Source organism: Lycorma delicatula, chromosome 8 (genome assembly GCF_047948215.1).
Source record: "Lycorma delicatula isolate Av1 chromosome 8, ASM4794821v1, whole genome shotgun sequence".
Lineage (NCBI taxonomy): Eukaryota > Metazoa > Arthropoda > Insecta > Hemiptera > Fulgoridae > Lycorma > Lycorma delicatula.
Window position 1 is genome coordinate 97,600,191 of NC_134462.1, and position 12,780 is coordinate 97,612,970.

The 12,780-nt window shown below is 30.9% G+C and overlaps 1 protein-coding gene across 2 annotated transcripts in view; it reads left to right on the forward strand.

Moving 5' to 3' along the window:
- LOC142329562 (E3 ubiquitin-protein ligase MYCBP2-like) overlaps window positions 1-12,780 on the forward strand; it is a 482,039-nt gene that overhangs the window by 432,701 nt on the left and 36,558 nt on the right. For both annotated transcript variants that reach the window (XM_075374241.1, XM_075374242.1), the window contains exons 25-29: window positions 2,079-2,303; window positions 4,983-5,097; window positions 6,337-6,539; window positions 9,060-9,206; window positions 12,496-12,762. In XM_075374241.1, coding sequence (XP_075230356.1) covers window positions 2,079-2,303; window positions 4,983-5,097; window positions 6,337-6,539; window positions 9,060-9,206; window positions 12,496-12,762 — 957 coding nt within the window. The remainder of the gene's footprint in view (window positions 1-2,078; window positions 2,304-4,982; window positions 5,098-6,336; window positions 6,540-9,059; window positions 9,207-12,495; window positions 12,763-12,780) is intronic.

A 12,780-nucleotide genomic window follows, 5' to 3' on the forward strand; every position in this document is an offset into this window, starting at 1 on the left:
AAGGTCCATCAGTAATCAGCAAGCATATTAACACTCTGTTTGCCTTTGAAAAGTTTTTCAAACACAAAAATATCATCTATGCTCATCACTTACTGCCTTAAGATTTAGTGGGAAGAAATCCAGATGTGAATGCAGGAAATAGAATTTTTTTTCACCAGGAGTTAAGTTTTCATATGTTTCAACTGCTTTACTGCAAAATGCTGATAATAGCTCAGCTGTCCTAAAACAACAGTATTTTGTATGTCCTAGCTGCACACCTAACAAAAAAGCGAATACTTTTAAATCCCTACACATGCTCCGACTCTACTTTTTATAATTTACTTTTCAGTAACAGAATTCATAACATCATATATTTCTTTCTTATTTATTTCAGAACAAATTGGTAATAGAAGAATATTTATTATCATTGTAAAGCAGAATTGCTTTAAGCTGTACTTGGAGGAATCAATGACAATGCTCCACTACTCAGGTTCATGAACTTGCCCAAATTATAACATATGCTCTTCAATATTTGTACAGTATTAATAATTTTCTTCAGCAAACTATTGAGAAAAATATTTCTGTTGGCTTTGATTGCTCAAGAGGTTTTTTTTGAAAGTAAATTCCAACCTTGCAATCTTGAGCCTAAAAGTTCAGCTTTATTTTGTGATAAGTTTACATCTCTTACAGAGTCATTAACTCACCTTATGATTTATGATGTGGCTCACTGATTGTAATTCAAAGTCTGAATCACAATTTTTTTTCTTCCATAATGTTTGCTTCCTCATCTCTGTTTTCAGAAAACAAGTTTTCAGGAACCTTGTAACTGGAAAGAATTAACTGTGAGGTATATAGGTCTGAGTGCAGATGACAATGAAGGATATAGTACAATGTGTTGAGACTTCTTACAATTCTAGGCATATTAATTAAAGAGAAATAACAATCGGTTAGTAATCTTTTGGTTCATCTCAAATCATAGGGACAACAAATGGCAAGGCTTTTCAAATGCCTTTTAGCCACTCTCCTAAGTCAACCACACAGCTATTATACATTATACATGTCTTATCCTGATCACTAATTTTAGAGTCAAAGTACAGTTAAAGGTGTAATGTTTTATCTTACGTGGTTTTACAGTGAACTCAACACACATGTAAAAAAATTGTCTAAATCATTTACACACTTATAAGGCATTATGAGACATCAATTTTCTCTCACTTAATACAGTTATTACATTGACAGAAGAAAATATACTATTAAAAACAGTAGGCTAACATAACAAAGCCAGTGAACTTTATGTTGTTTTGTATTGTACAGACAAAATGAATCTTGTTAATGTACACTTCATTAGAGAAGTATGTTGTGATGTTTCTGTTATGACTTGAGTTATTATTTCATGGTTAGCAACTAATTAATGTAGTTAAAAATATATTCTGAGGAAATAAATAAAACGAAATCATATAAAATAAAAAAATAGATATGTGTATAATTATGCATCATATAATATCAACAATATCCAAAATTTAAATCTTGGAATTTTTCAAAAACATGCATGATAGAAAAATTCTGATTTCAGATTTATTTTCAACATTAAATAACGATTGGTTTCATGTATCACTTGTTAAGAAACAAAAATTGTGTTTAACAGTGTTATTATATTAATCTTAATTAAATCGGTTTAATATTTAAATTAATTTTATTAAGCCTAGAAAACTTAATAAAAAGATTTTTGGTTTATGAATGTTAAAAAACTTGAATTTGAATAAAGTATCAGCTTCTCCATGTCCTTTCTACAATTTTTAGACCATAATAAACTCTGTAGTTGTTTTCAAAAAAAAATCTTTGTTCTAAGATTGAGAGTGAATGTGTAATTTGAAGAAAAACTTTTAATTTAAAAAAAAAAATTAAGGGATCTTAGCTATAGCTCTTTTTTATTACTTTTGAAGGAATGTTTTTATAAAATTTAGTAAAGATTGAATGAGAATTTTTTAAATAAATTTTTCTGCTTTTTCTTATTATTTTATTTATACATTTATTTTTTAGTAGAATTATTTAACTTTTTTTTTCAATTTAATTAACTTAAACTCTGTTTTTCTTTTCAGGTCAGCAACTGTGTTGAAACTTTGCGTGATCTAACTCACAGTATTGATATAAAAGCATCATCAAGGCAGGCAATGGTTGGCAGTTTGACTGATAATTCAACTGAAACATTTTGGGAATCTGGAGATGAAGATCGCAATAAAACTAAAATGTTAACCCTGACTTGTCCACCTCATTCTTATCCTCGTATGATCTACATACACATTGACAATTGTCGTGATTTAGCGGTAAGTATTCATTTATGCAAATGCAGAATAAATCAGTTACAAAAATATTATGTTTAAATATTAAGATAAGCCAGGCTCCATTTATCTTCCTACACTGTCAATGAGTGTCTTTTTGTTACTTAATGGAGAGAGAATGGTGAACTATTGCCTGGTTTGAAATCTTGAAAAGAATTCTCTGGAGTAAAAGAATTATACTTGACAATGTGAATGCTGATGAGAAGATCTTCCAACATATCTAATTGCCTTTGAAGCAGCTATGTAAATTGCTTTCTTTATGCATCAACAATTTGTTGCTTTCTTCTTTAGCTTTAGAAAGGAATTTGAGAAATGTATGTACAGTGGAGAGGTTTATTAAACACCTTTAAGGGAATAAAGAAGTATATACTACATTCTATTCAAGAATTACTAAAAATTTAAATTCTTTCTATGAGGCAGGATTAATATTTTCCAGTTTCATTTACCACATAAGTGTGTACCTTATTTTAGTTTTTAAAGTATCACTTTATTTATTAATTATTTAGCAAAAAAAAAAAAATGCAATCTGTGTGAAAAACTCACCTTGTGTTCACTGTATGCTGATGATTTTTTGTTTATGTTTCACCTCTCTTTATGGCATTTGCTGAGCATTTATTAAAAATTCAATATATTTCATTTGAAAGTTCAATGGATACCGATTTCAAATTTTCAGCTAGTAAAACAACAAGTACATGAAAATGTTGTTTACAAATTAATAATACACCTAAATTATTTTTAACTCTCTAAGAAATTCACAGTACTCACCATATAAAAGTGTAGTCTATATTTTGATAAACACATAACACAGGTTAATTGTATGACAGAACTCAAAATTCTATGAGTATGTTTGAAAATTTTGGTTTCATATTATACATGATTAGTAGCATTAGTTGTGTACGTCAAATATGTATGCTTATGTTCTATTGAGCTTTGGTGATTTCTTGATAAGACTATGACTGTTTTACACTTTCTGCAATATGAATATTGGATCCTGTCTATGATGTCTTTTTCTGATTTACTACAGTAGCATTGTTTGTACTAATGGATAATTTTAAGTAATACTATTTATGTATATAGAGTACATGCCTTCAGTTTTTAGACATACTATATGTGTGTCTCTTTGATTTCAGTAGTCAGTAGTTTGATTTCAGTATATAATATGTGTATATAGGAATTCCAAGCAATGAATGAGCTGATTCAGCTGTCAAGGAGGCTTCCTTCATATGTTGAGTAGTCGATAACAGCTGGGTAGGATGGCAAAATGGGTAGGTGGCCGTGTTGAGAATAAACTTTAACATATCAAAGATACTGTTTTACTTTGGAGTTTTTATCATTGCAAGATAAGTACTGGGAAAAGGTCATCATTTACTGTCTGTGTTTAAGACACTTAGGTGAATGCATGGATCCTTATACGTTCCAGTGATGCATCGATGATACGTCCATTAGATAACTGCCTTTAGAATGGTTCATTATATTCTTTATGACTCACACAAGATCACATCGGCAATCTGTTCTAACACAAGCAGTATTTTGAATGCGTTATTGAAATCTATAACTACTTAAATTTAAAAACACTTACCTGAATTTTATGTGTTTTTCCACTATTGTTAATTTCTGATGAAAAAACTTTTCATTCTTACCTCAATTAACTGCAGTATTTAAATATACATATAATTGCATACTTATTGCTTTTGTTATTTTTACAATTCCTGATAATTATTTTTTTTATTAATTTCTATTTTTGATTGATGTTTATTTTCCCATCTTTATTAATATTCTGTTTTGTGAAATATTTTTCACAAATTGTTGGTTTCCATTTGTTATTAACCCATGAATGTTATGTCTGATACTAGTAGGGTTGTTGAAATAGCTGTATGTTAGAGAAAATAATTAACATTGTAGGATTGAGTAAAACAACCAGGATAAATAAATGAGAAAAGTAAGAAATGGACATACTTTATATTGGAATAGTGGGTATGTAGGGAGACGGAGTGGGAAGAGTAGATGGTAAATAGTAGGATGTAAATCATTAGGGAAATAGTTTAAATTAAATCCAATACAAAGAATAGAGATTAATTAATTTTAGAATATTATTATAGTAATTTTTATTAATTAGTTAAAAACCATATGGAAGAAGTACAAGTTTTTTAAGTGGTAGATTATTAAAAGACCCCTACCTAAGTCACTAGATAAGGGGAAAAAGTGTGAGTATATAGAAAAAAAATTGACAGGAGAATAACTTTTTTGAATGTTTTAATATAAATTTCAATTTAGGTTAAGATAAATTTATCCTATAAGTTCTTTTAAAATCTATTCAAATATTCTTGCTTACTTACAGATACAATCAAGGATGGATGATGATTATTTATACTTTAGTTTTGCAAGAAATAAAAATATGATTAATAATTAATGTACGCATTATAACATTTTAATAATTTTATTGATTTACCAGCAAAAAAGATATATGAATTTTTCATTTACTCGTATTTTTTTTCCTATTTGCACACTCACTAAAGTATTAAAATTGTATTACCTGATGCCACATTATTATTTTTTTTATTACATATGTTGTGTTCTGTGCAGTTTTTTATTTTATGTTTGTATTTTAACAACTGATGATTGATTTGTTATCACTTTTTAATTGACTTTTTTATTTGTTTTTAGAATAAAGTGTCAAATGTCACTTTCTTGTCTGGGTTGAATTGTGAGGAGTTGTTTAAGTTACGTACTGTTGAAGTGGAAAGTAGGGCCACTGGTTGGCTAAACTGCACTTTATTGGGTATGTGTAATTATATTACTATATTATTATTAGAATTAATGTAATTATATTAAAGTAGTAGATTTATCATTAGCCATAGATTATATTCAGGTAAAAAAAAAAGAAAAAAAAAAGAAGAAAATAGATGCATGTAATTGAAGAAATAGAGGTTCTTCATTCTTGTATACAAAGGTGTTGTGGTTGGGATTGCATAGAGCTGCCTGTCATTAAATATGAGATACATATTTTACTGTAAGAATCTTCCATTAAGTTACTAATTTTAAACAATCATAGCCATAACCTAATGTGATTTGTATTAGTTCAGTTACTTTAATTCACAGTTGAGGCAATGAATTGCATAATTTCATGAAAGAAATAGTAAATTAATTTGTTGCATACTATCAATTCTGATGTTTATTGTGGATGTGACAAGTGTAAAGTGCTTGAGGTACAAAAGACATCAGTCAGAGTAACTTCCTTTGAGAATAATATATTTTTATTCTTCCGTTAATATTTTTTGTTACATATGCATTACCTGTGATTTACAGAACATAGGTGTCACTTGTGTGACTAAATATTCCCTGCATTTCAGTAGATTTGGTGTACTTACATGCAACAACATGGTCAGCTCAGTTAAGAAAGGAACAGAAAATCACTTTACTTCTTACTTTGCCAAGTAAGTGTGACATGAAAGCTTGTTATTCTTGGAAATAGTCATACCATTCTCAAGTATGACTTAAGTAAGACAGATATGACTTAGTCTCTGTAAGAAGTACTGCCATTATAAAAGAATTTTGAAAGGAACTAATTAATTAGTAAGTAGTAACCTGTTGCAATTGAGATGGCTGGGCTGCATTAAAAGATGGAAGGAAACAAAAAGAACCTTCAAATAGAAAAAAGGCAATTTAGATCCCACAGGAAAAAGTAGAAAGACAAAATTTAGGATATCAGGTAAAAGGGAAGTAAATAATGGAGGCAAATGATGAAGAGGAAAAACAAATAAGGGAGTTGCTTATTAAACACTGACTTATTTGCCTGACAGAATTAAGAAAGAACAGTTTATGGTTTTAAAAGAAAATATGTTTAGTTAATAGATTTATTTAATAATCTCATTTCTTGTTTTTTTCAGTAATTATTAACTCCATTAAATAATGCCAGTTTATTTGAATTAATTTTTTTATAATAGAGAAATTAAGAATAATTGTATTATTGTACAATTTTTTTTTTAATGTTCATTTTATGGTATTTTTCTTCCTTTAGATACAAGGCATAATGTATTACGTCTTGAATTAAAAGGACCAGATAATTCTTTGCGGCTCCGTCAGATAAGGGTTCTGGGAGGAGTGCAGCAACATCATCCAGGTGAACCGATTAAATATGGACGTCAGCATTCAGCTATTGCAATACAGCAACATAATACTGAGGCTGAAACACTAAAAGTTTTCAGACTTATTACATCACAGGTGATTTTATAAAATAATTTTGAAGTAAATTTTACTTTTGTAAATAACTAGTGAGTAATGGGTTTATTTACTTTTTTGTTACTTCTGCCAGTAAAGTTTAATCTTTTAAAGAATAAATTGAATGCATTGCTTAAGTTTTCATAGAAAAAAATTAATAACTTATAAACATGCATGAGAAATTTCATACCTTCTAAATTAATCTCCATGACTATGTTCTAACTTGTTTTTCTTTACTTAAAAGAATATTTTTCTTTTGTTTAATGTAACCAGGGTAGGTGCTAGCAGTTTCTCTAGCTTTGTCTGTTCTTTTTACCTATCTTTGTCTGTTTGTAACCTTGTCTTTTCATAATACCAGTCATCATGCCATTCTTTTTTCTTCCTCTTTCTTATTATGTCTTTTCTTCAGTCATTATCATTTTTTATAATACTATTCCTCCTCATTATAATCCAAGTTTGTTTTTTCTTGTATTTTCACAGACTGTTTCCATTGCTTACCCTTTTATTTTCTCTTTTTCCTCTGTATACTATTTTAAAGATTTATAATTATCTCTCTTTCTTCTTGTCGGTTCATATCTCATACGAAGTAGAGATACCACTCTCTGAATAAGAAATCTCATCAAGTTTTCTCATTTCCATCAGTATTTCTCTTGCTGTTAACAATTCCTCACTTATTTCAATACTTCTTTTCCTCCTTAAATCTTACTTCTTACTCATCCATACTACTCTCATTCTTCTGTGTTTGTAGTTTTTCTGCTTTGTTTTTTGTAGCATGCAGATTGTAAACTACATCATTAATTTCCAGTGTGAGAAAGTCCCTTTCTATCCTCATTCCTTTTTACTTTCTTGTATGAAGTATTGATTGTGAAAAATTTTGGTTTTCAGATTTCAATGGAAATATCCATTTTGACCATCCCTGAATCCATTTTGACTAGTTTTTGTGTGACGTCTGTACGTATGTATGTATTGCTTACGTGTCTCGCATAACTCAAAAACAATTAGCCATAGGATGTTGAAACTTTGGATTTAGGATTATTGTAACATCTAGTTGTGCACCTCCCCTTTTGATTGCAATCGACTGGACCAAAAGTGTGCAAAAAAGCCCAAAATATTTTGATTTTGGACTTTTTCTTAACTGCAGTAATAAGTCCTCATTGAGAGATTAACGATATACCCTAAGTAGTACTTACGAGGTGTGTGAGAAAGTAATGAGACTGACTTTTTACTTACCAAAGTTTTTATTTTTTTCAAACAACAGTATTATCCCCTTCAAAGTAGTTCCCTTGGGCAGCTATACACTGGCGGAGTCGTTATTCCCACTCCTGGTAGCAGCGCTGGAAGGCTCTAACTGGTCGGTCACAGTCTTTTGAATGTTCTGCAGAGTACCAAAATGACGTCCTTTTAAGATATGTTCCAATTTCGGGAAAAGGAAAAGTCACAAGGACTCAAATCAGGTGAGTAGGGGGGTTGAGGAATCATAGGAATGCATTTTGAGGTCAAAATTCCGTGATAAAAAAAGGCCGTGTGACACGGGGCATTGTCATGATGAAGCATCCACTTGTCTGCAATGTCTGGTCTCATGCGAATCACTCTTTTCCTGAGCCTTTCAAGGACACCTTTATAAAACACTTGGTTGACAGTTTGTCCTGGAGGAACAAATTCTTTATGCATGATACCCCTACTGTCAAAAAAGCAAATCAGCATGGTTTTGATCTTTGATTTGCTCATTCGACATTTTTTCGGTCGAGGAGATGACGGAGTGTGCCACTCTTTGCTTTACCGCTTTGTTTCAGGATCATACTCAAATATACAGGATTCATCACCTGTGATCGCACGATTGAAGAATTCTTGGTCATTGTCAATGCTCTCAAGAAGATCAATGCACACATTTCTTCGATTGCCCTTCTGTTCCGTTGTGAGGTTTTTCGGCACCAATTTCACACAAATCTTTCGCATGTCCAAATCGTCTGTTAAAATTTGATGTACGGTGAAAGTGTTTAAATTTAACTATTCACTCATCATCCTTATTGCTAAACGACAGTCTAATCTCACAAGAACCCTCACACGCTCAACGTTTTCGTCAGATTTTGAAGTTGAAGGTCTCCTTGAGCGAGGTTGATCTTCATCATGTTCTCGCCCTTCCAAAAATGATTTGTGCCAGTGGAAAACTTGTGCTCTTGATAACCAATGTTCCCCATAGGCCTGTTTCAACTTTTCAAAGGTCACACTTATGGATTCCTCTGATTGTAAAAAAAAATACAATAAATAATAATTCAATGATAACAATAAAAAAAATCAAAGTTATTAATGAAATAAAATTTTATGTACTTTTCATTTTAAAAAAAATGTGTATACATAATTTAATAGGTGTACAAGGAAGTCATGTGACTTCCTTGATTTTTTTATCAGACAAAGTTAGAGAACTGGCTAGCACCTGCCCTGGTTTTTCAACTATACATTTGATTTCAGTTATTTTAATTTTAATTATATATTTGATTTTCATTCAGTTTGTTATGATTTTAGGTGTTTGGCAAATTAATAACTGGAGAACAAGAGGATTCTTCATTTTTGAGACTGGAAGGAGAAGAGGGTGAAGAAAGTAATGATCTCAAGGAGCATGTCGTTGGAATTTTATTCAGTCGTAGCAAACTAACACATCTTCAGAAACAGGTAAATTTTAACTTTTTGCTTATAGAAAAGTTTATATAAATTTAGGCTCTGTTAAAAATTGTGCTATTATATACTATGAAAATAATAGCTTAGTGGCTTTTATCAAAGCTCTTTCAACGTAGTTCCCATGGGACTCCACACATTTTACTCAGAGATCCTTCCATTGCTAGAAATATTTTTGCAACGCTCTGTTAAAATGGCCTGCAGTTACATTGTCACATTTATCGTTTTGTCCTCTCAGCTGACAAACCAGAATGCCTTTCAGAGATATCTTCATCTTGGGGAACAGCTAGAGATCACAAGGAGTCATCTGATGAATAAGATCCTGATAAGCCTGAAGAATTCATTCTTGGCCAAGAAATCCTGGATTAGCTGTAAAACGGGTGGGTGCTTAGCATGATGTAACTACCACTTGTATGATTACACAGGTCTGATCTCTTGCATTGAACTCCATCACAAAGACAATGCAGAACCTTCAGATAGTAATGTTTGTTGACAGTTTAGCTTTTTAGTGCATATTCATTGTGTACTACGCATCAGTAAAAAAAAAAAATCACATGCTTTTATATTCAGTTGTCTTGGTTTCTTTGGCTGTGGAAATGATTTTGACTTTCACTGTAATAATTAAATTTGATTTCTGGGTTGTAACATGCACCCACGATGCATTATCAGGTGCCATGGCCTTAAGTAAATTGGGATCACCATTGGCACCTCCAGAATGCCCTGTGTATGTAAAAATTAGAAAAAAAATTTTCTTTCTGTTCAAGCAAGAGCAGCCTTGGCACAAATGTCATGACCACTCTGTGTATGTATGGAACCATTGCTAAGCTGAATACCATTTACTATTTTCTCAGGTGAGAATTTGTTCAGTTGACGATGTTCTATTATTAAATTGTGCTCATTGTTTAGAGTTCAGCTTTTTGATGTCCTGCTATTAGTACGGCTATTTTAAAAATGGTTGTAAGATTTTTTACTCTGTGGAACTTCCATAAGTGCATTTCCAATAGCCTGCTTAATCTGATGAAATGTTTCAAGTGTGGTATCATGAAGCTACTGGCAGAATTTGGTGTGGTAACTTTGTTTAGTACATTCCATCATTATACATAAAATAAAAATGTGATAAGCACCTGTTGCACTAAAACACAATGGTTACATTAGGTTATAAAAAAACATCCATGTGTATCAGATATTAGTGCTTCATTCTACCAAGTTTTACTGGTTGCATTCAAATACTTTTCAAAAATATAATTGGATACTTTTTGAATAGAGCTTTTAAATATATATATGATATATAGGGAAGAGAAGTCAGTTCCACTGATTTAAATTCTATAGTATTCTGTTAAAAATGGGAAAGTTTGGCTTTGCTGTTAATAGTAATCAGCTTTATATTTTATATTCACTTGTTATTCAATTCATTCTCGTAACTGTATAAAGAATAACACACAAACGCAATTTCTGAGGTGGAGTGTTAGCGTCTTTTCCTTTCATCTTGAGATATGTTCATACCGAGAACAAAAAACGAGAAGAAAAATTATTTTTTAAATATGCTTTTATTTGCGTTTTAGTATATTTTGTGTCACTTTTAATTTTTTGGAAAGCATTTTAAAACACCTTCTTCTCACTTACTTCCAATTTATGAATGTAAGATTTTATTTCTATTTTCATTGCCTATTTCTATTTTCAACTGCCGATTTCATTGATTCAAGCTTAAAAAGTTTTTTTTTAAATTATTTACAACTCTCATATATTTTCTTAACTTTTTTTTTTCATCTTAGCTATATATAGTGTGTGATATTTTGTTGCAGTATAGATTTCTGTTATCATGTTTTTTGAGCAATGATAATGTGATTGATTATTTGTCCTTTAAAAGACAAATTGAGGGGTTTCCTTATGTTTCTAAAACAAATATGTTGTTAGAAACTGAGTGAAGGTGACAATTAGCTTTGACAGGTTTTTGGTAGAACAAGTTCCATTTATATGAAAGCAAGTTGTTAATGATATAAAGTTAATTTGAATGTTGTTTAATCAATTTTTAATAAAATGTTATCATATTTTATCTGCTGTTTAACAAGTTATGAAAGTCTTTTGCAATCATAGTAAAATAATCTAATTAAATAATAATTAGTCTTTAATTAAACATGGCTGATAGAACGTGTATTCTTTTTTCTGTTTCAATTTTGCAAATTTTAATATTTTTATAAAAAATGAATGTTAATATGCAAAAAAATAAAAACCATTTAATTTTTCAGGACTATATTTTATTTCTCAACAGTCTTCTTTTAAGTTTATACATTTCATCCAATGTTGCTCCAGTTTGATAATCTCTTCCAAGTAATAGGATTGTTCCAACTCTGCAAAACAGGTATTTGTTCCTGCAATCACCTCCTTGTTTGAATAAAATCTTCCTGCCAGCCATATTTTCATATTGGGAAATAAACTGTGGTCTGAAGGAGCCAGATCTGGCAAAAAGGAGGCATGTTGAATGAGTTTAAACTCTAACTCTATAAATTTTGTGGCCACAATTGCAGAGGAGTGAGCAGGTGCATTATCATGATGGAAAAGGACTTTTTTGTAGGCCAATTGTGAACGTTTTTCTTGCAGTTGATTTTCAAATGGTCCAACAATGATGCACAATATTTGCCTGTATTGTTGAAATTTTGCTAAAAAGTCAATGAGGATTATTGCTTGTGAATCCCAAAAGAAAGTCGCCATAATCTCCTTGGTTGAAAGGATGGTTTTCACCTTCTTTGGTATAGACTCTCTGCTGGCAATCCATTGTTTGGATTGTTCCTTGGTCTCAGGTGTGTAGTGGTGTATTAATGTTTCATCTGTAGTGATGAAACAATGCTTAAAATCCAGTGGATTTTGCTGAAACAGCTGTAAACTGTTCATGGAATACCTCATACGATTTTGTTTTTTGTCAACTGTGAGCAATCACAGCACCCATTTAGGTAATAGCATTTTCATGTTCAAAGCTTGGTATGCATTCTTGAAAAAGATGCTACTACTATATGAAAATCCCCTTGATGTGTTCTGGTGGTGCCAACCGTTGGACTTTGCACAGAATTTTCAAACCACCCTTGTAAAGTAGTATATACTAATAAACAGTTTAACAATGAAAAAAGGTGAGACATTTGAATTTACTACATATATTATTATTATGTTATATTAATAAATAAATAAGTAATTTTGTGTATATGTGTGTGCATGTGTATATTTGTTAATGAAATATATATATTTTGGTTGTGTACAAAATACTAAAACTTAAATTTTATTTCTGCTCATTCAGGTTTGTGCTCATATCGTACAAGCTATAAGGAGAGAGACAATGATGCTACGTGAAGATTGGGAATCTAAATTATGTTCAGCATTGGCAACTGGAGTAAGTAGCAACAGTGATGTAGGTGCTCCTGACACTTACTGTTTTGAAATGTTATCAATGGTACTTGCATTGAGTGGATCTTCTGTTGGTCGTACTTATCTAGCCCAACAACACGCACTTATAAATGATCTGCTCAGCCTTTTACATACTGGTTCTGCCCGTGTACAACGACAGGTTTGTTTTTTCATTTTG